At 46.1% G+C, this 27,968-nt stretch overlaps 1 protein-coding gene across 4 annotated transcripts in view; it reads left to right on the forward strand.

Annotated features, from left to right (window-relative positions):
* Positions 1-27,499, forward strand: part of CHCHD6 (coiled-coil-helix-coiled-coil-helix domain containing 6) — a 101,933-nt gene extending 74,434 nt beyond the window's left edge. For 2 of the 4 annotated variants that reach the window (XM_015874991.2, XM_015874992.2), the window contains one exon: positions 26,252-27,499. In XM_015874991.2, the coding sequence (XP_015730477.1) occupies positions 26,252-26,275 (24 nt within the window). In that variant the 3' untranslated portion in view covers positions 26,276-27,499. Of the gene's footprint in view, positions 1-16,056; positions 16,135-26,251 lie in introns of all 4 variants that reach the window. The other 2 variants (XM_015874993.2, XM_015874990.2) reach the window with 2 other exon arrangements.
* The last annotated feature ends 469 nt before the right edge of the window (positions 27,500-27,968 follow it).

Raw genomic sequence — 27,968 nt, forward strand, 5'->3', positions numbered from 1 at the left:
AAATACAGTATATCTAACTTGGAAGGCTTTAGGGTTGTTTGAGCTTTCTGAAATTCAGCTTTGTGGTTTGAGATAAATCTGTGTATTTGGTATCTGGAGCATGATATCCTATCCATACCCTCAGCCAGGTATGTGCCTGCCCTGCCGTTCGTCTCTCTGCCCTTGTTCAAAGCAAACGTATCTGTGAAGTGTTTTTCTTGCTTTCTCTGTAAAGTCAATTCTCTTTTTTTAATCTTTCTCTCTTCCAACCTTTATTTGTCCAAATGCTGTGGTGATAACACTATCGGAGGAGTTTATGACTCAATAAATGGCCCCCACAAGGGAATCAGTGGAGAGGCCGCAAGCTGCAGGCAGCTGCTGTTTATTTAGTCGTAAAGGCAGAGCAGCATTGGATTCATTGTAGGCATCTCCTGACCTGTTATTTGCAAAGGTGAAAGTGATCCATATTTTGCTCCTATTTATAAAGGATGGAAGCAGTTATTGTTTAGATGGGTATTTCTTTTTTTTAAGGTGGCAGTTTTGGTTCCATTGGGTCTTTGGTCCTTGCACAACATTTCTGATTCCCTAGAGTTCATCAGTGGATAAACTAAAAATATAGAGCTGCCTGAAAGGACATAAAGCACCATCTTAATATATGAGGCATGTCCCAGAGTAAAATGCTGGCCTACTTAAAATGGAAATGGCTGCTGCATATACCTGGTATTCATGAAACTGGAGGTGTAAGTTCTTTATTTGCTCTGTATCTCAGCACTTCACGAAGCCCTGCTGTTCCCCACAGCCTGGCAAACTGTCAGCACTTATTAACCCAGCTACCTTTCTGACTCTGCTGTTTGTGGTCCATGTATTACGTAAAGCCCAAATGTCGTATATTCTGGAATTTACCATTTGCAAAGGAAACAACAGCATAAATAAGCTTAAAACTTCTCTTTTGCCCAACTCAATGTGCTTCAGGACTTCTAGGGAGATTTAGTCAAGAGCAAAGGAACGTGCAGGCTATGAAGTTCTTGTGACCATTGCCTAGCCTGGAAGGAAGGCATCCTGCCCTCATTTCTCCACAACAATCTGCTGTCTAAGAGCCTGACTCACAGTCCATGTGTATTTATTTTTGTCTTTCTATTTTTTGCTTGTTTGGATTTTTTTTTGACATTCTTATAGTGAGACAAAGTTGCCTTTGGGTCTAATTTCTCACTTAATGACTCTAATCTCAGATATACTTAAAGGTAAGATTAGTCTAAGCGTGCATATTTTACAGATGATTTTGAAGGGAATGTTGTTAAAAGAGGGAAATAAGTCAGTTTCTGAAGTTGGACTGTGTGGTGTTTTGTTACATTAAAAAAGTGGTCTGTGCTACAGCTCCTTTTGACTTAAAACTTGGTTTGCCTGAACCTGTTTAAAAGCAGCCTGGAAAAAGGAGGTAATGAAAGCGCTATAGGAGCGAGATGTCATACCTGACTTGGACCTGGTGTGGTCTTTGAGTGGGTGGATCTGAATGGGTGCATTTGAAGTTGGGCATCAAATATAAGTAAAATCGGGACAAGCGCTATCAGGACAGGAATGTGTTTCTCTGAGATACTCTGTCTTTGGGAATTATTTCTTTATAAGCTTAAATAATGAGATCTACATGGATATATTTTATCTAAAGAGTCTCCCAAAGTCTCTGCTCTCTGTGTGGTGTGTTAGGCAATGTTTTCCCAAGAGCTGCAGCTTGCTTGCAGCCAGGTTTATCTACTATGGGGAATAGTTGCTTGGGGGTGAGAGTGTGTTGTGATACATCATGCTGCTTTAATGCCAGACTTCTTCACAAAAGATTTGTAGCACAATGTTGGCAAGTTAAAGTGGAAATTCTTACTCGGATTAATTCTGGGAGACTGATGACCAAGCAGTCCTGGACAGAAGGCAGTTGATTTCCAATTTTTAACCTACGTGTTTTGCTGCTGAAGTTAGATTGAAACAGATCCACAGAAATTGCTGTCGATAGCAACTGCTGGTTAGAAGCACAAGGTCAGTGGTCAAATGCCTTCTGACTCCCAAGAAGTTCCAAAATAGCCTTGACTTCCATAACTTCATTGCTAATGTTAGGTCCATTCTCTGTCAACTTGGCTATAACTTGGGAAATAGTATCTGGGATGCCAAAGTCTTCATGACAAACTGGGGAAAGTAAAGATTTGTTATGCTTGTTGTTGGTCTTGGTCTATGCAGGATGGCTTCCTGCTGAAGGCACTTTGTTGCTTTTACACACCATCCATCAGCTGTTTTATTAGCAGGTCTCGGGGCTGAATACCTTGAGAACTAAGAGGATTTAATGCCTCCAACACTCGGTTGAATCTGTCTGTAGATAGTATGTATGGGGGCTGTTCTTGTGGCACTGGTCCTAAACAAGTGGAAGAATTGCTACCAGGTAAGCATGACTGCTCCACCTCGCCCTTCTTTGCAGCGCCTCCTTGGGAGGCTGATGGACAGCACACGAGCCCTTGTATTAATAGGAAACCAATCTGTTTTTCATCAGACCTGTAGCACGTTGGAAGAGACGGCTTGGGGAAGTTATCCTGATGCTGCTTGCTTGGTATATTCCATCCACAGACCATCTCTATCCAAAACTGTGGAGCGTTCATATTACAAAATCTAAGTTTTGTAGGGAGGGTTCTTTTGGAGCCAGGCCTGCATGTATTGTGGTTTTCATCCCCTTATGATGCTGTCTCCTTATGCACCTCCTATATGCACCTTCTTACCTGGTGGTATTTTGTGTTTTCTGATTGGAGGCCTCTGTAGGAGCCTTTAAGAGCTGGTGAAAGGCTCTTAGAGCCCACCCTCAGCATTCACAGAAGCTGTCCGGACAGCCAACACTTGTTACAATTAGAATTTGTTACCTTTATAATATGAGGGAAGGAGATAGTGTAGTCCTGAGGAAGTCTGGTGCTGCAACATCCTGTGTAAAGTTGTTTCTGAAGCTTGAAACGAGTGCTGTTGTGCTGTGGTAAGCCTGAATGTATCCAGAAATGCAGACTGAATTATTCTGACAGTGTGTTCGCTCTTTGTCCCTGCTGAATGCCTGTTTGTCCTGTGTAAGTGGATTTTGGGATCAGCCAACCTCCAGCTCTGAATTAGTCTAATAAGGTATGGTGGGGCGGGTTTAAAGGTCATTGTGCTAGCAGCTGGCTCCCTGCATATATTAGGGGGAATGATTCTTAAAATAATGCTATTGGAAAGCTGTTGATTTAACTTTTCAAATACCTGTAGTCTGTAGAATCTCTGCTCTTCTCCCTCTGTCCTTCAAGCTCTCTGCTTGCCCTCTGCCTGCTTATCTCTCTGTCATTTCCGATTACCTCTACCCACCTGCCTCTGCTTTCTCTCCCTCTCAGTTTATCAGTCCACGTTTGCTGCCCACACGGACTGGGTTTATTTTTCTGAGCAGATCATCTGTTGGGTTACTTCAGTGAGCAGTGTAACAGAGAGATAAGGGTTACTTGCTTCAGTCTGTTAGTAAAGCATTATTGCATTATTCCTTTATGGGGGGACTGGGAGCTCTGAACATCCACTCCATCTGCAGTCTGTGTGTGCTGCAGATACTTCGTTCCCTTCTGAGAACGAATTGGACATTGCTTTAAAGAAGATCATGATATTTCTATTGTATTTTTTTAAACTCTTGGTCAGGTTAGAGTGCGCACAGTGATCATTCCAGCTTTCTCTCTGCAGGCTGCTTCAATCCTTACCTGCTCTAAACGTTTCATATAGAAATGAAAAATCATTTGCTTTGTTTAGTTGTTCTCTGGATTCCTCTTTGAGTTTGCCAGCAAGGGTGATTCCAAGGTTACACAGTGGACGTGTTCCCCCAGGCCGTATTAGCAGAAGCAGATGAAAGCTTTTGTCTTAAGTAGTGCTAGAGGTGGCTTATTTAGGGTTATCAGCCTTTTAACAAGCTTCATAGTATTTCTAGGCCCCAGGTTTCTGGCAGTACCGTTTGACTTCCTGTGATAACAGTCATGCATCATCTCTTAGTACCAAGTCTAAGTGTGTTCGAGAGTATCCTGAGGCTCAAAAATTCTTCTCAAGTCTCGTTAGAAGTGCACAGCCACTGAAAAATGCATTGGATGCGGTGATTCAGATGGGATTCTTCCCAGCTGTGTGCAGCAGGAGCTGCTACGATAAAGACACTCTGAGAGGACTGAGGTGCACTAGAGGAGTTTTCATGGAGAGCTTCTGCTGTGCCTGTGGCCACTGTAATGCTCTGCAAAGCCAAGCTTACAGCGTTTGGATGGGCTCCAAATTGACCTCTCTGGAACAGGAACAGGTCTGTTGCTGAGGACAGACCAGGTGTAATGTTCCCATAAATTCCCCACTTTGTAGCCTTTACCAAAAGTCTCCTGCACCTGCGGGTACTGTTTTGTTCAAGAAGAAAAAGCACTTTAGAAGCTATTAAATGAGGACCTCATATTCTGTTCCAGCCTGTGCTGTTGTGAGGATTGCATGCATGCAAAGCTATGGCATGAACTTGAGATCTCAAGTTCCTCGTATAATGCAGGGTCAAATTTGTGCTGATTGGGAGATGAACAAGAGGGATCTTGGGCTGTCTGAGACAGTTCCTAGTGCTTTGTTTTGCTGAGCCTTGATGTTAGCTGCAATAGAGCCCCATAAAATGCAGGGAAGTCTTTATTGACATGTAGGTGTGTTAGCAGCTTTCTTGCACTGATGGATTAAAGCCAGGCTGTGTTCAGTAAATGTGGATAAATAATAAAAGGTGAGATTGTATGCAGTGATCCCAGGTCTCCTTTCTCCAGCTGCCACCTTCTGCCTGTTTGCTGGAAACCTTTGCACAGGCAAACGGCTTTGCTTGAGAGAACAGGCTCTGCTATTTCTGACATAGCCAAAGGTGGCTGATGCAAAGCCAAGGGAGAGCTTCTCTCCCAGGGACTGAAATGTCAACAAAGATGTTCTGCATTACAGGGCCCTGACTTGCTTTTGTATCAAAACAGAACAGATGTTGGAAGGTCAGGAGCTGTGCTGTATACAGAGCAGCCCCTGGACAGCAGGGCACAGCTTGTTCAAGTGTCGCAGGTAACGTTCTGGGTTTAATGTGCCAGCATTTCCCTGTGATGTATGGCTGGTTGGCGGTTACCCTGCAGCCCTGTCTGGGTTTTTATCCTGACTAAGGAAACAGGCCTCACATAACCATGTTGTGTGCTGGTAACTGTCCTCTCCTGCTCTCTGCTTTGCTCTGATCCTGCTGGCAGGTTGCTGCAGTATTCCTCGGAGGCACAGTGGCTCTGAAGTAATAAGTTCCTGTATACCTTGTGAAAGCAGGCAATTAGGTGGAGGAAAGGGACCCCAGTGGTTCTTGTGCAGAGGGAATCTTATTGACTCACCCTTTATTGTTATTTAATCCCAGAGGAACTTCACTTTGACTTGAGAATCTGGAGGAACCCCAGTGACCTCAGTTCTGCTGTTTGTGAAGCACCTTATTTCTGCTTTAGAACTCGCTTTGCCTAAATGTTTGGGGGCTGACTTGTTCTTACTGCTATGGTCAGCTTTGTAGGAGGGGCTCAGCGAGGGTAGTGCTGTAGCATGTGAATAGCCTTGATTTTTGGGAATTGTCCTTTGGGGAAGAAAAAACTTCTTGTTCACATAATAATTTCCTTGTTCACTTTGGAGAAATGGAAGCCTTGTCCTTTCATAATTTCCCCCCTCTTTTTTTTTTTTGTTTTAAGGGTAAGATAAAAGATAACTGTGTTGAGTGTGGGCAACCTGGAAGAAAGGAACTGATGGGTTTAAAGTAGCCTGCCATCTTGCTCTTTGCACTCCTTTTTGTGCTGTCCAGTCCAGTGTTTCTCTTGGAACATGCAGGTTTTGGGCCAGATCTTAACAGGCCTGAGTACCTTCTGCAGCTCTCCAGGACCTGTGCTTAGTTGTCAGGTTCTTGCTGTGTTGTCTTGCTTTTGCTGCTGTGTTTTGAGGCAGGGCAGCAGTCAAGATGGGGGAAGAGGAATGGTGAGTTCAAGGACCAGCACAGGAGATGACAGTGTGTGAAATAGCTGAAGATTTGTCATTGCTCAGGTGGGTGCTCAGGGTGGTCACGGGCTGTGACCTGAGTGACTGTCATGTCCAGCAGTCACAGTTTAGGGCTTGACAGAGTCAATGACAGCTGACCACCTTTTCCAGTCCCAGCTGGTCGCACTCATCCATCTAGTGCTAAGCATGCTTTGGCTTGACTGGCAGAAGTTTATTCCAAAGCTTAATGGGAGTGGGGAGCAGTAGATGCGGAGGGCATTGAGGAATTGGTTGTGTTAGCAGGTCTGTATGTGGGCTTTGGGCAATATGACAGGGGATCGGGTTTATGAAGTTTTCTCAGCCCCTGTCAGTACAATGCTGGGCTTTGAAGCATGGTTTCCTCTGAGCTTTGTTTTCCCACAAAAACTTCAGGCATGATCCATCAAGGACTGTGAAATATATTTAAAATCCCTCTGCTGCTTTTTTCTCACAGTCAGCGGGGCTGTGCTTTCTTCTCTGGCGTGGAGTTGTTTGCTGTTGAGAATAAGCAGTCTCTTTTCTTGTGATTCCTTACCTCTCTTTGGGACGTGATGCCATCAAGAAAGCCAGCTGTTCCAATCTGAGAGTCTGCCTCTTCCTTCATGCTCTCTTGTTGATTGTGTCGAATCAAGAAATGTTTGCAGTAATATAGGAGGGAAAAAAGGGGGATGTGAAGAAACGAAGAGTGAGATCACACAGCCCAGGAGTCTATAAGGAGAAATTCGTTCACAGTGACTGTATCGGGAACCAGATCTGCTATAACAATAGCAAATCTCATCCTACTCTTGCATCCAAATTCTCACTTCAGTAAACTGTGGGATCTGAGAGATCCCATGTGGAGAAGAGAGCAAACTGAGCAGCTGGGAAGACCTGACAGCAAGGCCTGTCTGCTCCTGCTGGGAAGATGGCAGCTTTGATAGGATTTATAGAGAAATATATTTTAAAGGAGCAGAAATGCAGGAGATAATCCCTGGATGGCAGCTGTAGCAGAAGGACAAGGTACAACATATTCTTGTAAATCCTGCAAATTGGAGTTCTGACTCTTAATATCTTGAACCTGTCTCAAGTCTTTGTCAACATGGGCTTTTTCCCTGTGACTCAGGTTCATGGCATCCCTGTTCAGCCAAGGAAACTGCCAGGCTGTGCTTCGACTTTGGCTCCAGCTGTTCAGTGCAAAAAGCTTTCACTGCTGCTATGAAAAGCTTTTCTTAAGGGACAGCATTAAAGCAGGAGTGTTGTGGTGCTTGAAGGTTGAAGCAGGCATCCTCCCTTGAGAAGTGTCTTCCAAATCGCAGCAGTCTGGTACACTGTCATGTGGATAAAAGGCCAGAGGGATTGTGCATTAATCTGTAGCTGCCTGTAATTAATCTCTCTGGTAGTGTTGAATCTGACTGATGTTTGAACCCATCAGCCAGGTATGTCAAAGAATTTCTTCAGTAGCTCTGAACTGCTCCACAAGGCTCTAGGCTGTAACTTTGCATCTGGGTCCTACCTGCTTTTCTTCACCATCCTTGGCTCTTGCTCCATCTTTGTTCTTCATTTGCTCTGTTGGTATTTTCCTTGGCTTTATCAGTACTGGTTTGCTGTACTGCATGCCTCGCTCTGGTCAAGCTTGTGTTCTTCTCAATAACCGCCATAGAAACAGCAGATATTTCTTGATCCTCACACAATTTTTGCAAGTTCCACTGCAGTCTTGAAAGATTTCTTTCATTGCATGTTGTAGAGATGTAAGAACATGTCCCGATTTCTCACTTGGGGTTTATTATTTGCCAAGTTACTTTTAGGTGTGCACGTGTTCTTTATTTTTACATTCTTGATGTTTGCAGAACTACTTTTTCCTAATTTACCTGCAGGAAATACTGGAATATTATGTTTAAAAGCACAATACATTTACTGTTCCTGTTGGTCAGGATGTAGAGCAGTGCATCCTGCAGGAAGCATTGTGCGGACCCACAAGCCCTGGGATCGAATGCTGTGTAGCATTGCTGACTGACTTTCAGACTTTTTGTTTTGCAGTGTGCTGAGTTCAGCTCCAGCTCGGATGCCACGCTGTAGTGCTGGGATGGCTGTCTGTTAGTTCATGGCAGTGTGTAGCAAATGTTTGAGCTATAGGCAAGGGGTAAACTGGTGTAGGGCTCTTCTGTGACATTCAGTGACTGAAACTCAAGCTGTGGGTATTTCATGTGTACTTTAAGATGGGGCACTCTTGATTCCTGTAGTCGATATCTTCCTCACCACCTCTTGTGAGCAGTTCTGGCCACCTATAGAACTTGCCTTTTAGAATGCACAAGAAAGCTTGACATATGCCACTGCCTATTTTTGCTGCTGCTGCCTCCTCCTCATGTCTTTTCCTTTACTCACCTCTCTCTAAAGTTCTTTTTACCTGTTTCCCTCCAGTGTCTCTGCACTCTGCCTCTCTTCTCTCCCATCCCCTTTGTTTGCATTTCCTTCATTTTAGAGTCGGTATTGAAGCTGACACCAGACCGCCTATTCCCTGCGGCACTGAACCGGCAGTTTGGAAAGAGGAGGCTGCATTTCCCTCAGGGGGCAAGGCAGAGTTCAGTGTCTGTCTTATTTTAAATATGCATCATAACGCGGCTGATCAGAGGAGCAGAGAAATCGTTGAGCTCTGAGTACTGGAAGCTTGTAAAGACAGAGAGGAATCCTGTGCATTCCCTGTGCCCCTCACTGAACAGGAAAGCAACTCAGCGCAGGGGAGGTTGCCTCAGGAAACATGGGTGAGTTTGAGAGACTCTCAGTCAAAGGAGGATGGGAAGTGATGCTTGTGTAAGCATCACACCTTTTTCTGCTTCAGTTTTCTCACCCTGTCAGATTTATACATATATTTTTAACCTCAGAGGATCCCAAAGTACGTTACCTAACGATCCATCAACCTTGCAGGATGCTGTTTGCTTTGGGCAAGTGCAAGACTGATCACTGATCGTCGTCCCCTTATGGTGAGGAGACAAGCCGGGCTATCCCTGTTCCATGTTGTTGTCACAACCACTGTCATGGCAAGGTACAAGAGATGGATTTGCTGGTTTTGCAGAATGAGTAGCAGCTCTACTAAGGCAAGCCACATGTCCAGCTGGTTTGTCACCTAAATGGTTCTGCTGTGCAGCCCTATGCAATGCTGTGACACAGTTCAGCAGCTCCCAACATCAAGTTAGGATTGGAAGTGAGAGGTATCCTATTGAACTGAAGCTGCTGTTGTAATTATAGTTTGGTTTAAATACCTGTGGTTTGGCAGAGTAGCAGGGTCCTGACTTCTGTAAAAATGGCTGGGTCCTTCAGGACCAAGGGAAGGTCAAGACCTCTGCTGGAAACCTGCTATCTGCCTTGTTACTTTTTGGGTCACAGTCTACTTTGGTTTACTTGTGATTGTTCAAGTGGTCAAATTTGGTCTGGCGAGCTGAGAGTGTTCAAGGTTATATCAGCAACAAGTGTGGGAGTGACTGCAAGCTCATCCTTTTCGTATTTTTTTTGCTTGCTGAGGTGCCTAACCCATCAGAGGAGATACCTGACAGCTTCAGGACTCAATACCAGCTGATTGTCAGCTGGAGAAATACAGTGACTGTGCTTAGAATAGGTTAATAATAGGGTCTACTTTAGGCTGCTTTGGACAGAGAAGAAATAAGCAGATTGAGGAAGCTACTTCACAGTTCTCCAGAGCTACTCAAATAAAATTGGAGTAAGAAACCTCTTTGACTGGAGGAAGAAAGTCTTCCTGTAGCATCTCGGCATTTGTTTTGTCTGAATTCCCTTCTACTCAAAGAAAAAGTAGTAGTTAAGGCTCTGCAGTTGGAGACTGGCTTACATTACTGAAATGATATGCTTGAATGTAGAACTGACTGCTGAGGTGGATGGGTTTGGCCTTCTGTTCCGGTTCTGCCTTTTTTTCCCCCCAAAGATTCATGTTTCTTGGATTCCGACGAGGTGTGTTCTGTTGCTGTCCCTGTAACAGTTTGCTCAGTATTTGTGGGAGAGGTTGTGCATTTGAAGTGGGTGGGGAATGGAAACAAGAGTTGGCACCGTGCAGCCGATTTCTCCTCTGCAGTGCTACATAACTCGGTTGTCATTTTTTCCTCTCCTTTCTGTAAGTTTTTGGTTTCTCATGTCTTAAAATAGCAGAGAAAGAGGGCTCACTGCTTACCAGGACAGACCTTCCCCAGCTGTGCTCATTCAGCTCCTTCCAGCTTCTTGCACATGTCTGTGTCCCCTGTCCTCACATGCAGCACCGTATACCCCACACTGTAAGCCTGATTTGGTGCTATGCTTCCTCTTGCACCTTTTCCCAACAGTCAGGCTGCTCTTTACACACTGTCGGTTCTTCTGAAAAATGATACACCTCCACATTCTTTCCAGAGCAGGTTTGCACTGGGGCAAAACTGCCTGAACTGTTTGCTCTAAGGTTGCCACAGTTGCTGCACCTGTGAAGGCAGTGCCAGAGCTAGGAGAGCTCCCTGGGAAAGCAAACAAGCTGCTACAATTCCGGCATGTGACCTTGCATGGGCTGCAGTTAGAATTATTAAGGATTTGACCCTGGCTCTCTAGGTGTAAAAGGCTGCCTTAGCCCCCTGCTTCATCTCTTGCCAAGTCAGAAAACCCAGGTACTTAGCAGGAGCTGTTGCTTGTATGACCTTCATGCATGAAACAGCTTCTCTTTTAAAATGTTTTTTTCCCCTTTATCAGTTATTCATTGAAGAGTCTCTCCGCATCTGTAGAATTTTGAAGGGTAGCTATTATTTTACCATTTTAATTCTCCCAGCTGTTCAAATAATTGTTTTAACCTCTCCGTGCCTGGGAAGTGCTTTCCACGTTCCTGTTTGCTCTGCATTGTATTTCTTTGGTTTCATGGTTTAAATTACAAGCAAACATTTTTCCCCCAGCCCAGATGATGATTCCATGTCTGTCTTCTGCACAGCTTTAATGGTACTTTGCTCTGAAGGAAGCCCTTAGAGCAAGGAGCTCACGACTGTCCTCTTTGTGATACAGGTTCAGACTTCACTGCCTTGGTTTTCATTCTTGATTTCCTTCTTTGCTTTTCCAATAAGCGTTGCTTTTCTTCAGCGCATCCCTAAGGGCTTTGCCATAGGGACAGAGGTGGGATTTGAGCTTTGAGTAGCTGTGTTGTGGCGTTTTGGAACACAGTGCTGTGGTTTCTCTTGCGTGCTTTCTTTATGTGTTCAGAAAGTTTCAAAAGGTGATTTATAATTTATCAAACTAAGCATAAAACATCTGACTGTGAAACCTATCAATCTGATCCCATCTCTTTCTAGCCCTTTAATTAGGGAAGCCCTGCTGAAAAATGTACCCATCAACTACTGAGAAATGGTGCGTTCCTGGACCCTTGGTATAAATCTTCAGTTATCCAGGTGCCAAAATGCTGTCAGAACTGACAGATCTTAGAAAATACACCCACAGGCTGAACATTATCCATTATACCAGCACTGAGCAGTGGGCAGCGAGGCAAAATCAGCAGAGGATGTGTCTTTATCAACTTTAATTGGCTTTTCCCGTTGATAAAAATCAGGGTACCCAGCAAGGAGGAGAGCCTATCTAGCAGTTTGATCTTTCCATCCCCGAGCTGAAGGGTGCAGTCCATCTCCACTGACGTGTGATGTGGACTTGTCTCAGCGCGGCTCCTAGCAGCACGGCAGCCTGCAGCCTATAGAGAAGGCTGCCAGCCTGTCTTCGGTGAGCGACCGTGCTTAAACAAGCGTGAAGAATGAATTACTCTGGATAAGTTGGGTTTCATCTGTGCTCTTGTTGCTTGAAATGCACTTTGAGAGAGCCAAAGTTAGTTAAACTTTTCTGCAGTTTTTGGTTTGTAGGAGCTCCTGGATTACAGCTAGCTGGGCTCTGAAATGAAGGACCTGGGTACTGGATGTGGTGGTACGAGCTGGAGATGGTGGAGAAAAAGGAAGCAGCGACTTTGCAAGAGCTACTGGGTATGGCACACATAGAGGTTTGGGGATTACAGCAAGCTTCTGCTGGGTCATTTAGCACTGCAGGTTTATCTGTGGCTTTGCATCACAGACAGAGGAGTCAGCATCTGCCTGGGTTTCTCCTGGGAAGGCTGTTCTGCAGCCTTGCTGCAGCATCTTCCATTTTCTGAACCATTTAAATGTTTTAGTTTCTCCTTGGCGCTGCTTACATCTATTGCTATTACATTTATAAAAGTTTTATTAGAGTAAATAATACAGTGAAGATGATTGCAAATCTATTACTACACTAGTCTTTATCTAGTTGATTAATGAGAATGACTCATTTCTTTATTTATCATCAGTTTGGCAGTGTGTCGTGCTTCTCTTGCTAAATTCTGCAGAGTTTCTCAACATGGCTTTATTTTAAGTTTCTGTTCTGCTAAACCAAACTTGTCTCTCCTATTTCCATAAATAATGGAACACAAAAGCGATTCCATTTGAAAAAGAGAGTTTACTAAGTGTACTTTATTGAGGAAATGAAATTTTCACAATCCCTGATGGTCATAAAAGCCTGACTGTGAGGCCATCACAGGGCTGCAATCAAAGAAATATCAGCATAACTCTTTGTTTAAAAAGGTTTTTAAGCACATTATAAATGTTGGTTATTCAGATGAATGAAGGAACAGTGTGCCATCCAAAGCTTGCTGCATGGAAAGCTTTACATCCACAGGGCCATCATCTCCTAGAGAGTGACCTGGAAGTGCCACCTGGTGGGGGTGAGGATGGGATGAGGGGATGTGGATCTGCAGCCCCAGGCAGCACAGCTCTGGTTTGCTTTGTGCTGTGCCTATGGCTGTGCTGGCCTCTTGCCTGGCTGAATGCGCTGCCTGGCACAGGAGGGTCCCTGTTGGGTTAAGTTCTAGAGCCTGCTGCTGTACAGGCTGTAAGAATATGATGGACCGTATGGCAAAATAGTGTCAATTGTGTTTTCTTTTTTTTCCCCTGTCCTTTTCTTAGCTGTATGATAAGCAGCTACATAGTGACTTCTTGTGTTTCTTTAGAAACTTGAAACAAGTGGGAGGGGAGCTTAACAAAGTCCATTCTGTTCTTCTGATTCAAGCTGCCTTTTTAATAAGCCCAGCCCATCAAGCGTGTTGTCACTGTTCTTTGCAGCGAGGGGAAGGCTGAAGCTTTAAAAGACTTCTGGAGAGTATATACAAACCCATAGCCTAAAACACCGTGATTCACATGGTTTCCATGGATGCTGGCCATACCACGGTTCAGGTGATTCTGTTGTACTGATGCAAACGCCAGAGCAGATTTAGCAGGAAGGCATATTCCTGCCTGCTGGCCATAAGCTCAGTGTGAAAGAAGGAATTCCTGTGTGTGCAGCCCGATGGGAGGATAATGAGCTATGAGACTTATTATGCATTATAGAAAAATAATTCCAGGTGAAATACAGCTGAGGAAAAGAGATCAGGATTTTGACATCTTTGTTTCTGTGATAGCAAGTGAGCAGCGAGGGCAGCATCACCTTCAGTGTCTGTGGGCACTGCAGAAGCATTTTGCCAAGGCAGCAGTGTAAATGCAGGCTGACACAGCCTGACACTGGGGCTTTGTCAGTCCTTCCCCAAGTGCCCGATGGTTCCCAGCTCCCAACCACCTCCTGCCTGAAAGCAAGGCTGCGGGGTTTTTTTTCTCTTTTTCTAAACCTTTTGCTCTGTTTTAATTGAGCTCTGGGAGCCATTGTGAGCACAGTGCCGCAGGATCCTCATCTTGTAAGGGCCTCGATAAATATGTATTGTGTTGTCAAGTGTTCCTACCTCCTCTGCAGGTAGCAGCGAGAAGCAAGCTGCATGCCATGCATCTCCGGGGTCAATAAAAACAAGATGGCACGGGGGATTGTGGGAAGAGGAGCCAGGATAGCTGCCTTCAGCATCACCTGCTACCAACACGGCTATTTATAGATAGCTGAGGCTTTGTCAACTGCATTGTTAAATTAATATTTACTTACCAGCGTCATTGTCTCTCACTACAAATCTCATTTGCATTAGTGCTTGGACAGAAGTGCGGCTTTCAGTGCTCCAGCTCTGTGTGCTTGATAAAAGTCTGTGCTGTGCGGTGTGTGTTTGAAGCCTCTCCTGACAGATTCTTGCTTTGCAAATCCCCTCCTCCCTGCAGCAGCATTTCCCCACCTTTCAGTGCCACGGGAGAGCTCTCACCTTTGTTCCCAGGTGCCCTCTGCTCACGGTGAAGCTGATCTCACTGGAGATGGGCAGCGCTTCCACACAGCGATTCTTGGTTAATCTCTGCCCCTCGGAGAGGCTCGAGCTGTTGCTGTCTTGTGGGTAATTTAATAACTAACAGACGAATAGGACATATAGATTGCGGTAGCTTAGCCCAGATGCAATCCCCCCCGCATCCCTGTTTACATCTGTTTGAATGAGTTTTGCTATAAAGGCTTGATTTCTGTGCAGGCAGCAGGAGGCGGTGCTGCTCGGCAGAGCTGTGCTGAGCACAGCAGGCTCCACACCTGGCTAAGCAGGCTCAGTCCCGGTGCGCGCCCGCCTGCTTTTCAAAAGGGGAGAGTAATCCACTTGCTAGACATTCCTGTAGCTGTCTTGTAAGTCCTTGGGCGACCTTGAGCAGTCATTTAACTCATGTTTGTTTGCCCAGCTCTAGTTGGGCAGATATTACTTCTGTGGTTTGGAGGGTTGAGGTTGAACGGATGTCTCAGAAATGCCATGGATGAGAGGTGCGGTGGAGGTATTCACGCTGCTGTCTCAGACAGCTGATCAGAGTGCAGCTTCACTTGCCTGTCTTGTTGCTTCGTGCTTCACAGCACCTGGACACTGGGCTTGTGTGGGAATGGGAGGTGGTAATGGCAGGGCTGCAGTGCAGGCAGGTGTCACAACCTCAGTCCGGCTGCTGATAAGCTCCTGGTGCTGCTGCTGTGTTAGTCCTAATCTGCCTTCAGCCTGGGAAGGGATAATGGTGNTGACACCTCTGCAGGCTCTCTGGGCACCTCGTTACGCATTTTTGGAAGGGAACTTTGTGGTCCTGCTCTCCCTGCAGAGGGGAGCTCCCATCCCAGGTGAGCCCCATCAGCGCCAAGCCGGGGCTCAGGGTGTGGGCTGCAGTTCAGCCCTCCTGGCACGCAGAGCACATCATATCTCAACAATATTACAGTGCACTCTGAAACCATTCACCTTTCATTTATTTTGTTTAAGATAACAAAGCCTCCATTTCCTCACATTGAAGATGTCTCTTCCTTTAGCGTGCAGAAGGGGACAGGGATGTGGGCCAGCTGCAGACACGGATCTGGAAAGACTGGAATCCAGTACTGTGCTGCTCCACTCCTTGCCTTGTGCCCATCTCACCGCCTCTCCCATTTCAGCTTTAATTCTTACTGAAGGCAGCTCCCAGTTGCTACATTTTTCAGATCACCCAGGTTTTTTTTATTGTTGTTTTTATTTTTTATCTTATGTTGATATTCAGGGGAGATCGGCTTTAATGCAAAATGTCAAGGTCTTTTCCTAGAGAGCTGACAGTAAGTCTAGGTGCTGTGTATGTGCACGGGCTATCGGGATTAGGCATTCTTACTCAGAAACATTGGCTGAGACAGACCTACACTCCTCCTGCCACAGAGGCAGGCAGGCACTGTCTGATGCCAAGCCTTGAAGTATTTGGCATGTTTTCTGCTGCCCTAGTTTTGTGCAGTTGTTCCTGAAGTTTTACAAGTACGCGACAGTTTTAGTTCTGTTTAAAAATTAAAAACAAATTCTAAAAAATGTATATATAAATTAAGCCTTCGTGCTTTGAAGGTACCGGGATGAGAATGTGGCTCAGGTGCTTCAACCAAGAAAAGCAAGTGAGATAATCCCAAGGCATTTCTTATGTCAGCTCTGTGGTTCTGGGGAGAGTTTCTGACTTCTCTCTCAGGTTTTGAGCCTGTGAGGGTGTGCAGCAGGGCTCATTTTGTGAGTGAGGGGGTGCCTGCAGCTCTGTGGTGTTCCTTGCAGGCAATTGGCCTCCCCGTGTCACAGGAGCCCGCCCTGCATTTTTTCACATCTCGTTTACTTTTTAATTCGCACTTTTTTTTTTCCAGTCGTTCCACTTTTCAAGCTTTCCTTGCAAGCCCGAGGATCTCAGACTCTTCAGCTTTCAACAGAAGCCAAGAATTCATGTAAGAACACGATTCTGGGCCATTGCTTTGACATTTTCGTGGTTATGTCATATGTCATCAGGCTTTTACACGAGCTGGCAACGCCGCTTACACTGAGTGTAGTTGTTCATGGAGGGGGCCGGTTCGGCTCCATACCCCTGGGCTGATCTGTAGGAGGCTGCCTGGCTTCCCTGTGTGTCGCAGCCCTTTACCTTTGTCTCTGGGCAGAGGCACTTCTGTGCTCGTTCCCTGGCAGCTGCGGATGCACGTGCTGCTGGGATAGCAGCTGGGTCGGTGGGCACACACTCACACCTCCGCACTGCCTGACGGGGGGACGCACGCAGCCAGACTCCCACAACAGCGAGGTTTCCAATAAAGCTGAAACACAGAGGTATTGTTTGTCCAACTGCTGGCAAATGCACAGAGCCATTGTGCGGCCCTGAAAGCCTTGGCGCTTTATTCTCTGCAGACTGAATGGCAGCCGCGGGTAATAATAACACAAGATTAAAAAAGCCAACATTATAGGGGCATTTACAACCCACTGAGAGAGTGAAATCTCAGCAAGGCTGAGCCGTGTCTCTAGCGATCCTCCGTTTTTACTGCTTGATGAGGAAATGACGGGCAGCTCTGGAGAAATGGCTACTGTGGAGCAGATGAAAGGGGAGTGGGTTGGCTGCTCAAACGCTGCACTCAGAGTGGGACAAATGGAGCAGCTTGATGCAAACTGAGCTGCTGGCCTGTCCCCTCGTGCTGGGGGGCTGAGTGTGTTTGCGTGCCGATGTCTCCTTTTCAGGCTGATGGAAGGTGAAGGCAGGCGGCGGAGCTGGGCTCAGTCTGTGCCATCCAGATTCTCATGTTGTCGGTCAGCATCACCCAGGGAGGGTGCTTGGGGAGCCTGGAGGCTGCAGGTGTGTGAGGATGTAGCTGCAGGCTGCGAGCAGCCCAGTGCTCTCTGCTGCCTGACATCTTCTGGCACTGTAGGACTTGAATTCTGGATGTAAGCTTCAGTTCTAAGTCAGGCGGCGACGACACCCACTGCACACAATTTAAACTCATCTGACTGATACCATCTAACAGGTGGAATGTCATTGTTTTCAAAGCAAACATACACAGACACCAACCCTGTTTGTAGAGATTAAAAAAAGTACACAAAAACACTGAAATTTAAAGGAACGCTTTCTTTTATTAGAAGTCAGGTCTTTAATTTAGGTTCAGCTCTAACAGTTCTTTAACTGAAGTGTCTTAAAGAAAGCCCCATGTGTACATACATCTGTCTGAACCAGAGGCAGAGGAACATCCTCTCTGGACATGCCTGGGCTGCAGAATAGCAATGAGGTCTCAATGCCAGCTCTGCCCTTGCTCGTTAGGTATCACAGCAGGCTAGCCCTGGCAATGCAGAGCTGCTGGGCTGTGCCCTGCTCACACAGGTTGTACAGCTGTCTGGGAATCGGCCGTGCCTTCCAGATGTGAGCTTGCTCTTTTGGTATGAAGGATGGAATGAGTGAAATGGTGGTAGATATTTTAAAGCTTGAAGTGATAAGATTGCTTTGTAAAGGTGCTTGTTTACCTGGCTGGGGCAGCTATGGTCAATGACTGTAGTTTTCTGTTTTAAAAGAACTGAGTTCTGGTTTCTTGCTTTGCTTGTGCCAGGGCAGGATGGCTTGGGATTTGCTGGGATCAGGATTGCAGGGTGCTGGTTCTTGTGTGGGCCGTGATGGGGATTCCAGCAGCCAGGCTGCTTCACAGACTCATTTGGTTGGATTAATGAATCTGTCCTGGCCTCTATTTCTCCAAGAGTGATGAGAAGTTACTGATGTCCCAGGGGTTTGTGAGCTCCTTTCTATATTGACCATTTGGTGAGGACAGAAATTCAGCTCTGGGGAATAAAGCATCCGAGTTAGTTCTGTTCTAATCCTGGTTACAGAAAATGGACAAGTTCCTGTTAAAGTCTCTTCAAACATAAAATGTAGATACACATGGATTGCACTGTATTTTTTTCTTTTTTCCCATTCTCTCTCTCTCTTTAATTTCCTTTATGTTTTTTGTGTTGATTTTGATTTCCATTTAAGTGTTGCCTGCTTTACCCTATTGACTGTTCAGGTTTGGACCTGAGGTTCCGCTGTGCTGGCGCAGACCCATGGAAGAAAGCTGTGGGTTTGCTTTGTTTTCCACAGGTTGCACAGGTTGAACCGAAATGTATGTTAATGATAAGGGCTCTGTGGGAAGAAGATGCAAAGAGGTGTTGAGTGACACTAGAAAAGAATGGTCTAGGAGGTGGGAAGAGAGGATGTAGCTAAAACTAAATACAGTACTTGCTTTCTGCCAGATCCTTTGCAGCAGAAGCATGGATGGATTCCCAGCTGACAGCCCCCTCATCTCTTTCCCCCTCCTTTTTCTGTCTCCCCCTCTGGGGCTGCTCTGTTAGGATGAGTTGCTTCCAAACAGACAATACTTTTCTAGCAGATAAACGGACACCTAAGAAGCTGTGCTGGTATCTATCATAAACAGACATGCAGCACAGTGAGGGAAATTACAGGATGGGGACCAGCATCATTTGTCATATAAATAAAAAAAGGCCTAAAGAAGCCCAACCAGCTCCCCCTCCACTTGAGCAGCGTCCACAAGAAGAGCAAGCAGCGCACTTAGAAACTGTCATTTTCTTTCCCAGTCTTTTAATACGTTATAAAAAGCTCCAGTTAAACATTCCACCTCAGGCGCTGTTTGTAAAGGATGTGTTTTAGACAGATGGAAGCAGGTGTCTGTCCTGACACAGATGCAGGACTATAAATTCACAGTGGAGGAGATGGGAGATCATTATTTAGGAGGCTTTTGTGGCTTATTCCAGCATCTGGCATTCTACCAGGGCACCTTCTGAAGAGGGAGAGGGACAGGAAGGAGCTGGAGAAATGCTGAGCTGCAGTTCCTGCCTTGTGCCCACGCAGCATGGAGGCTTCTGCCTGTCTCTGCTCCTCGGTGCTGACAAGGGGAGTGGCAGGGTAAAATACTTGGGGTTTATTGGGCGCCTCCTGGAATCTCTGTCTACGAGGCATGGTTGAGTCATTTGGCTGTCTCAGAACAGGCCACTGACACCTCATGTCTGTTAGTTCTCTGTCTTCTTGCCTGACCTTGGTGGATGGTCTAACTGGCCTTTGGTGCAGGCCGAACAACCAACCTTTTTTTTTCCCTTGTGGCTGAATCAGATCTTGCAGTTCCTGGAACCGGCGATTACAAAATACTTGAAGAGATTGGCACGAGCCAGGCATGTAATTAATTCTTAAAAATCTGATGGTCAGATACCATAAGCACCCATTCAGCAGTGCTCAGCTGCTGCAGAAGAGTGGCAGCAGCATGTCCAAAGGGACTGATTCTACTCAAAGATATCTCAGTTTCTGGATTGCATGCAAGCAGTTGAGGTAGGCTCCCTGTATGTTTTCTGATTTAATTTACCTGTAGGGTCTCTGCCGTGGCCCTGTTCTTTTTGGGTATCACAAAAACAGGCAGACGTACATCTCACACCACTTGGCATGGAGTCACAGTTCTCCCTCTGCTCCATCCCACTTGTTTTTGCCTCTTCTGCCTGAAAAAAAGGGTGAGTGACATCTATGCCCGTACGGGTGAGATAAAGATGGCTATCACACAAATAAAATTACTGGCTGCCGAATAGCAACAGCTTAATGAAAACGTGAACTGTTAAACAAATAAAGCCAGTCAAGCTCATAACACTTCTGCATGGAATCTCACTGTATCACTGAGCTGAAATAGAATTAGGCACTGAAGAAGGATATCGGGAGAGCTTGTGCTGGGATAGGCAGAAGTGAACTGTAACCACACATGGACATGCAGCTGTAGCAACTAAGGCTCTAAGCAGGTGGGCATCCTTGTGGGACAGCGGGTGTCTCAGGATGAGCCCTCAGAGTTCAGAGGATGACTGAGGTTTCTGTGTCTCATTTCTTTTTTCTTTTCCTCTTATCTCATCTAGGTTTGGTCTCTGAGCTGCATGGAGTCCCCAGCTTGCTGAAGATGCACTGGGACTGGGTCACACCAAGTTTTAGTTCACCCAGGAGGTGGAAACTTGTACAAGTTTATCTTTAGCATGTGTTTATTTTTCTGGGTGACCTTGTGAAATTTCCTTGCACTGGATCTGTTTCATGCCGTCTTGCTGCCTTTATCTAATTTGTTTTCTTGTGTATGTTACTGACGTCAAGTGAAGTGTAATTTGTTTGAGAAGTGGTGCTTATAACAAGGATCCTGCTAGTAATCCCTGCTCTGAATCCCTGTATACACAGTGCTCCAGGAATAATTAAAGTCAGAAACTTCAATCTGGAGGGATGCACAGGGGAAGCCTGTCCTGAAATGAGGCTTGGCGTAGCTGGCCTTTGTACTTCCAGTTCTTTTTAACAGTAGGGTCTGCTGGTTTTTGTTCCAGAACTGAATTTAAGTAGAAGCTTGACATCCTGAATTTATGCGCCAAACCCCGCTGTTCATCAGTCAGTATTGTTACTATATCCTTTCTCTCTCTGTTAATATTCCTCAGTAGTCTGCAGGGATCATTTGCCAGCTTGTTTCTAATTCCTGCACCTTCCTGGTGCCTTGTTTTGTAACATCTTGCATCGTGTACTTTCCATTTCTGTAATTCATTTAATTCCAGATATTGGAATGGCTTTGTATTTATTGCATCTCTTTTTTTCCTTTCGATAGGAGATTACAGGTCACGTATACAACTTAATCCCAAACCTTTTGGCTTCTGGGATTATTTTGTTCCTTTTATCCACCAGGAATGAGGATATGTGGAAGCTGCTGCCTTTCTGTGTTTGTGTTTTACAAAGGTTGTTCAGAGCAGGGCTTGGTGGTGCAGCAGTTAAACCCTGCTGTCAGCATCCCCCAGCAACCTTCATGCTGCTGCTGTCCTTAGTTTGCAGATGTCGTGGGTTTAGGGTTTGCAATAATGAAATTCTGTTGCATCAGTAAGTGTTTTTCCATTCCTTTTGGCTCTGGAAATGGATATTCACAGTTGGGTGAGGTTCATTTTAATCCTTACAAAACCAGAGCTGTATTTGTACAAGTTGTCATTGTTCTGCTTTTGGATCCTCCTGGGACTAATCCGTGAGCTTGCAGAATGCTTGGAGTGACTCTGGCTGTGGGGCAGAGGGGTGCCCAACATTGTCCCCTCCCTCTGTGCATTCCTGCTTTCAGCTTGCTCCAGGAAGGTGCTGTGCTGTGTTTGCAGCCTCTACCTTCTGATGTGTACAGATAGCGGGATGCAATTACCATCCCCCGAGGTAGAGTCATTATGCTGGCTGTAAAGAAAGAGGGTCACAGTCCTAAAGGGAAAATGATTTTAAAGCAATCTTGACCAAGTCTAGTAAAGCCATTTCAGACCACTTAACGCTCAGCCAGTCCTTCACAAGCACTTGTGATATGTCCTCTTTGCTTGGCGAGAGGCAGTGGCACTAATGCTTGCCAAGGGATAAAGAAAACCCCCGATAAACTGCAGCACATGGTTGGGGTGGCCATTCTTGGAGGTGTTCAGGAATTGCAGAGCTGTGGCTCTGAGGGCTGTGGTCAGTGGGCATGGAGCGGGTGGGTTGGGGCTGGACTTGGTGATCTTAGGGATCTTTTCTAACCTTAATGATTCAGTGATTCTGTGTTAGAGGAAGGCAGAATTCAGAGCTATGTGGTCAGCAGCAAGCTGAGAGATGCTCTGGCTGAGCTGATGGGAGAGGCAGGCAGCAGCTGTAGGTGCGCTGGGAGCAGCCGGGGCGCAGAGCAGGCACTGCTTCACGCAGGTGATTTTCTTAATTTCAGTCCTTTGCAGCAGCTGGATAGCCACGGCTCTGTGGGTTAGCAAAGCTCTGAGCCAGTACCCAGGAGAGCCAGAACAACCAGTGGTGAAATGCTCCACGTCTGATTTTTGTCCTTTAGAGCTCCTGTGTAATTTTATTGGAAAACAAAAATTGTTTAAATAATGGAACAGACCCAATGAAGTTGTGCAGTGATGCAGAAGGGGTGAGGAAGGGTTATTTCCTTTCTTTCCATTACTTTTCCCCTCCTGCCTCGCCTCCCAAGTGTGGGTGGAAGCTGCGTGTCAGGCACTACCCGGCCCAATGGCTTTTCTTAATGGCAAGAATAAGATTAAATGCAATTAACATCGATTGAACAAAGCCCGTCCTCAGTTTGCACTCCAATTAATTAATCAGCCATCCTTTCAGTGGCAACCCTCTGCAGAGCCCTGTTTGTTCCTCCTGGCCCTACCATTTTCTAGCACGTGTCCCAAATGAAAAGAGCTGAGCGTGGCCTCCTGCTCCCCGCTGTGGGTCTGGGGCTCCCAGCTCAGCCAGGGGCTGCTTGGGGACTGCAGAGCTGCTCAGTCAGTGGCAAAGCGCTTCCTGTGAAGCAAGGCTAATGATGGGAGCTCTCTCCAAGTTAGAACAATTGTCTGGAGGAAATCAATGTTAGAATGCATGAACAAACAGGTGAGGCTCGGAATAGCTGCAGATCGGTTGTGCTGGTAAATAGCTCGGTGTTCTGGCAGGGCAATGTGTTTGACAGCACGTCCTGGGTGTTTGCTGGAAGTGCTGTTTTGCTGCCCTGCTCTGAGGGAACCATCCGGGGAAGCAGCCGAGAAGTCCCTCGGTGAGCTCCTCTGCTCTGCAAAGCTATTAACACGAGCACGGAGAAGAGGGACAACAAAACTCTTTTAATAGCATTTTGAATTAGTGCTTTTTGTTGCTGCCAGGCATATTCCGGCCCTGTCGTATTCCAAACCCAAGGACAGCAACTGTTGGACTCCTGAAGGATGAGGGAGACAGAGAGGCTTTTCTGTGCAATAACTGTATGGCACAGAAGTGCTACGATCCATTAGTCAGCACAGCTGCTCTGCAAAACAGCCAATACCCCGAATGTAACAGAACAAATTGCACATAACCAAAAAATACCTACAGCATACATCAAACCGGAGTGACTCAAATGTCCCTTGCAATGCTCTGGGGTGCTAATAGCCCCACAACAAATGCCTTATCCAGCAGAAAGGCCTTGAACACCCATCCTAGGACAGGTGAGGATTTCTGTAGTTTGTTAGTGCCTCTTTGCAGATGAACAGAGATGAAGAAGTGACTCGGTCAAGTTACCAAAGTCTGCTGCGTGCTTACAGGTCTTCTGGGTTTGAGCAAACTGCCTGTGCATGGCACAGAGCTGGGAACTATGGAGATTAATTTCTACTTTGTCACTGACATTCCGAATGCACCGACTCATTTATCATGGGGATCTGCTCTCTGGTTTCTTCATGGCTATGTGGTGCCCAGATGTGTGAGCACCATGGGATGATTGCTTGAAGGAATGTTAGAACAAAGGTAAGGTATTCACTGGAGGACAATTGCAATGTTTATCTCTGTGAGACTAAAGGCTGGTTAAATAAATACTTCCTGGCCCAGCTGGGGCTTGGCAGACTGCATCTGGCAAACCCAGAGGGAAGAGGTTCCTCGAGGCCTGGAGTTCTTGGAGGAAGGTTCCACCTGGAGCTGAAGCATGGAGAGGATGCTGAGCTCCTGCACTGGGACACAGCTGAGATGGATTGCCTCGAACCCCATGCTGAAGGCACAGCTTTTGTAGGTGGTAGTACTGGGCTGGAGTCTTTCAAATCAGAACTTGGTGTCTACCTACCACTCAGAGCAATCTGTTCTCCCTCTGCATGAAGGGCACTGGCACCATCGTCATCCTGATTCATGAGTGAGTGCTGCACGCTGCCTAAGATTGCAGCAGAGAGCATCCAAAGCTGGCTGCAGGGCAGTTACTCTGTGATGCATCACTTAACTTCAAGTTGAGCCTCAACTTGGTTAATGGGGAGGATCCCATCGTGTAGGCACAGCTTGTGGCTGTGAACTGCCTGGGCTTGTTGCTTGTGCAGCCTGGCTGGTACATCTGCAATGCTAAGAGTGTGCAGGAGAGAAAAGGCTGCTGCTCCTTCCTGGCTCTTCCTGTCCAAGGTAAGGGAAGCATTGTAACAGCCCTGGGGCATCTTTCAGGGAGGATTCCAGGTTGGAAGGGACCCCAGGGCGTGCCAAGACTGGATCTGCTGGGCTGCAGTATTAGCTGGAGTTGAAACGCTGGTGTGAACGGCTGGCTTAGCAAAGAGTGGGTTTAGTCTTGGAGATGTGGCATCCTTCCACGCTATTACACAGTGTGTGAGGCATGAAATCAATGGAACTGTGCTTTTAAGTAGTTAGCCACAGGTTTATGAACTGACGGCTCAGGAACGGTGAAAACAATTTTGTGCATATGGTGACAAGTGTTTTCCTCCATCAACTGCTAACGGACCAGGAGGCCCTCAGAGTCTCCACGTGCAGGTGTGCTACAGCTGGGTGGTGCTCTGCAGGAACTGCTGGAGGAGGAGAGCTCTGATCTCTGCCTCTGACCTCCAGTGCTGTTGGTGTTAATGATGCCTGCACTACACAGCACGTTCCCCAGTAGATTTGGGGCTGGACAGGTTCAGAGACCGTACTCTGGTTTCCTGTTGTTTGTTTCTTTCTTTTGAAGCGGTGCGGAGTGATTGACAGTACTGTTACCTTCATCTTTTGTTCCCGGAAACTTCCCTTGGTGTGAGCAGCACAGCAGGAAATTGGTGTCTAGCCTGTTTGGCATCCCATCAGCTTTTGGCCCAGTGATCGCTGTGAAAGATTTTGGGAAAGCTTAGTCATGTGGTGTGAGATGGAACCTGATGGGTTTGCACAAGGAGTGTTTGTGAGCCTCCAGCTGGATGTGTCCTCGGAATGTGGATGGGCTGGGAGAAACTGGCTGAGGTTGAGTGCTGGCTGTTTGTGTTTGCTCCTGGACGAGTGAAAGAATGTCATAATGATTATGAACATGAAATTGTGCAACCAAGGTTTTCTAAGATTGCTGTGAAGAAAAGTTTTTGGCATCTCCTGTAGGGGTTTAACTGCAAAGTGGCCACAATACTGGCTTTATCACAAAGCATAGTGTTCCTTGACACTTAACTGAAGTGTTACGGTATGAATACAGCAAATTACTGTATCGCAGAATTGATTGGGAGCTGTTGCTGTTTTGCTCGTTGCATTTTGTGTAAGTGCTATTAGAATTTGTTTAAATGTGTTGCGAAATTAGTAAGTCACTAATGGTGAGAAAAATTACCTGGGAAATTAGAGGCAGTCAAGTAATATTGATGGTTCATTTGTCAGATTTGTGGCTGAGCTTTGTCTAAATAATTTGACAAACAATTTTCTTTTAATTCTTGAATCTATTGAAGCTTCTCCGGTTTGTTGTTAGAAACAGGGCTGTCTTTGGAGGTATGTGGTCAGTGTAGTCTGAGCATGCCGATATTGCAAGTGTTAAGCAGCAAATATCAGCCTAATATGCAGAAGCAGCTTAAACAGCGCCTTTACCTTCCAGCAGACACTGCTGTGTGTGGTAGCAGCACCCTTTTGTGCTGTGTACCAGAATGGAGAACATTCAAGGGACCACCTAAAAATACACAAGGGGTAGAACCAAGCACATGTCCAGCCCCAGGTAGCTGGGTGATCATCTGCCTTTCTGTGGTTGGCTTTAGAAGGGTTCTGTAAATGTGGATAAATACTCTCTGCTCTGTGTTCCATTTTAGGAGGGTTTGTATCTTAAGATAAAAGTTCTTAGTAGGGTAGTGTTGAAATTGCTCTCTTATTTTCTTTCCCCTCTTATGCTGGTCCTGCTCCAGGCATTGGGATGACTGGTGTGTGTTTGGCAGCCGCTGATCCAAGTGCTCCCATGTCCTGCTGGGGCTGAGGCTTAGTGTGGAGCTGTGCTTATTCCTGCTGCTTTGAGCCCCAGCTGGGTCTGTGGCCTCTTTCTCCTGCTGCACGCCATCAGATTTTTAAGTCCTAATCATTTACAACTGACCTTATATTCTTGCTCATGGAATCAGCTTTGCCTTTGATAATCATGATCTGCTCTCGCTTCCACAGTCCTTTGTCCCCTTGAATGTCTGACGGCATTTTGCAGAAGGCAATACCTGATACGTTTTCTGAGGGATTTACTTGCAGTCTCTCACCGCAGGCAGCATTACTCCTTTGTTTCTGAAAGAAATAGTCCAAGGTCAACAGCTGTGTAACTAACATGCTGCCTTTTCCTCTCTCTCCTTTTTATCTTCCAGGAGCTTTTAGTTAACTCTGGATAACATCAGCCACCAAAGAGCAGAGGACAGGGACCACAGATGCCCCTGGAAGGCCCAGCATTCTTCTGGATAGACGCTGACCAAAACTGGTGCCTTCTACCCTTCGTGGTCCAAGACAACGATATGATTCCTCTTCTAATGGCCTGCATGTATTGGTCTGTGTGGATGCTTTTGGAGCCAGGCAGAGGGTCATAAGAGAGAGGAACACTGTTACTTCATTTTTGTATTGTAATAGAATGTAAAGAATAGCCTTGACCGCAGCACAGCTTGTCACTTGGAGGCATACCCCACACAGGCCTGGTTCACCCTGTGCTAGCTTTGGTTTCACCAACCCCTGTCTGAGTTTCAAGAGTTATCCTTGTCTGTTTGCTCCAAAATTAAGGGTCTGAAGAACTCGGAAATAACCCTGACCAGCTTGTTGGGATTAACTGTTCCTAGCATGCTCTGATTGGCTGCACCAGCAGGCACGTTTCTCCCCTTCTGAGGTTCTCTCCTAAATAATTAAGTGTTTAATGGTCACTGTGTGCTGTGAGATACTTTCAGTTCCATGGGTTTGTAGATTGCTGTTTCCTACCTCCTTCCTGTGCCAATGAAAACTCCCACCAAGTATGGGGAATAGGAGCATTTCCAGTCACAGTTTATAAATCACAAAACTTGTTTTAGGTCCCAGGCTGACTGAGGTTGGCTTATTTGAAAGTTCTTGGAAGAGCACAAAGTCCTGGCCAAAGAGAATCAGCGTTGGTGAATCATACTGAAAAACACCCTGCCTGCTGAGCACAGAGCCCTGGCTGTCCTTCTTTACTCCAGCTGTTGTGTGCAGTTCCTCCTCTGCTGTCCACTGTGCTCTTTGACCTTGTGTTTGGTTGTGTGCCTTCTCCTCATGGAGCCAAATGGGAACTCTGCTTCTGACTCTCATCCCACCAGAGTAAGGTGCAGCGGATATACCTGTCAGGGAGACGGGAACAGGTCTATTTGTGGCTTCATTCCCTTTCTCTGCCTAAAGCCTCTCCTTCACTTGGCAGCTTCTGCTGCTTGTGTCCTCCTTGCTGTGTCTGACGGGTTCTGAAGGATGTGATTGTGGATTTTTGGAGCTCATGTCAGATTTGAATGTAGTGTTTATGAAAATAAATGAGGGGAGCTGAGAATTGTTTTCTATGTTATATTCTGCTCTTGGGCAGCAATTCAGAGCTTCGCATCTTCATTAAAGCAACAAAATTCCTTTCCTTATGAGAGCAGATGCCGCAACTGTCTTCTTCCTCAGAAGGGATCTTTGCCTGCTTGTTGTTGTTAACAAAGAATCCAGCTCTTCTTCACTGTGCTGGTCAAACTTGATACCTCCAAAGGAAAAGGGGTTTTCCAAAGCAAAGTAAGATACCTTGTGTCCTTAGGTCTGTTTGTGGCAGCATTGGATGGGTTTCTGCTGGCACTGCCGTGCTGGCTTCTGGATCTGCTTGTGATAGCTGGGTTCTACAGAACTGCAGGACTTCTGATGTTGGACTGTGAAGAAGCAAGGCCTGTCGCTGACTAGATTTTAAATAGTCATTGGTCTAAAGAGGAAAAATACCTATTTTGTCTCTCCTTCATTTTCCTCTTGCCCCCATCTAACGTTGCCTTGGCCATAAGTAATTTGCATGTCATTATTTCAGCTGCCCTAAACTGGGTGGGGGTGGACTCTGATGCCAGGGCTGATTATCAG

This window comes from Coturnix japonica, chromosome 12, assembly GCF_001577835.2.
Source record: "Coturnix japonica isolate 7356 chromosome 12, Coturnix japonica 2.1, whole genome shotgun sequence".
In the NCBI taxonomy this organism is placed as follows: Eukaryota; Metazoa; Chordata; class Aves; order Galliformes; family Phasianidae; genus Coturnix; species Coturnix japonica.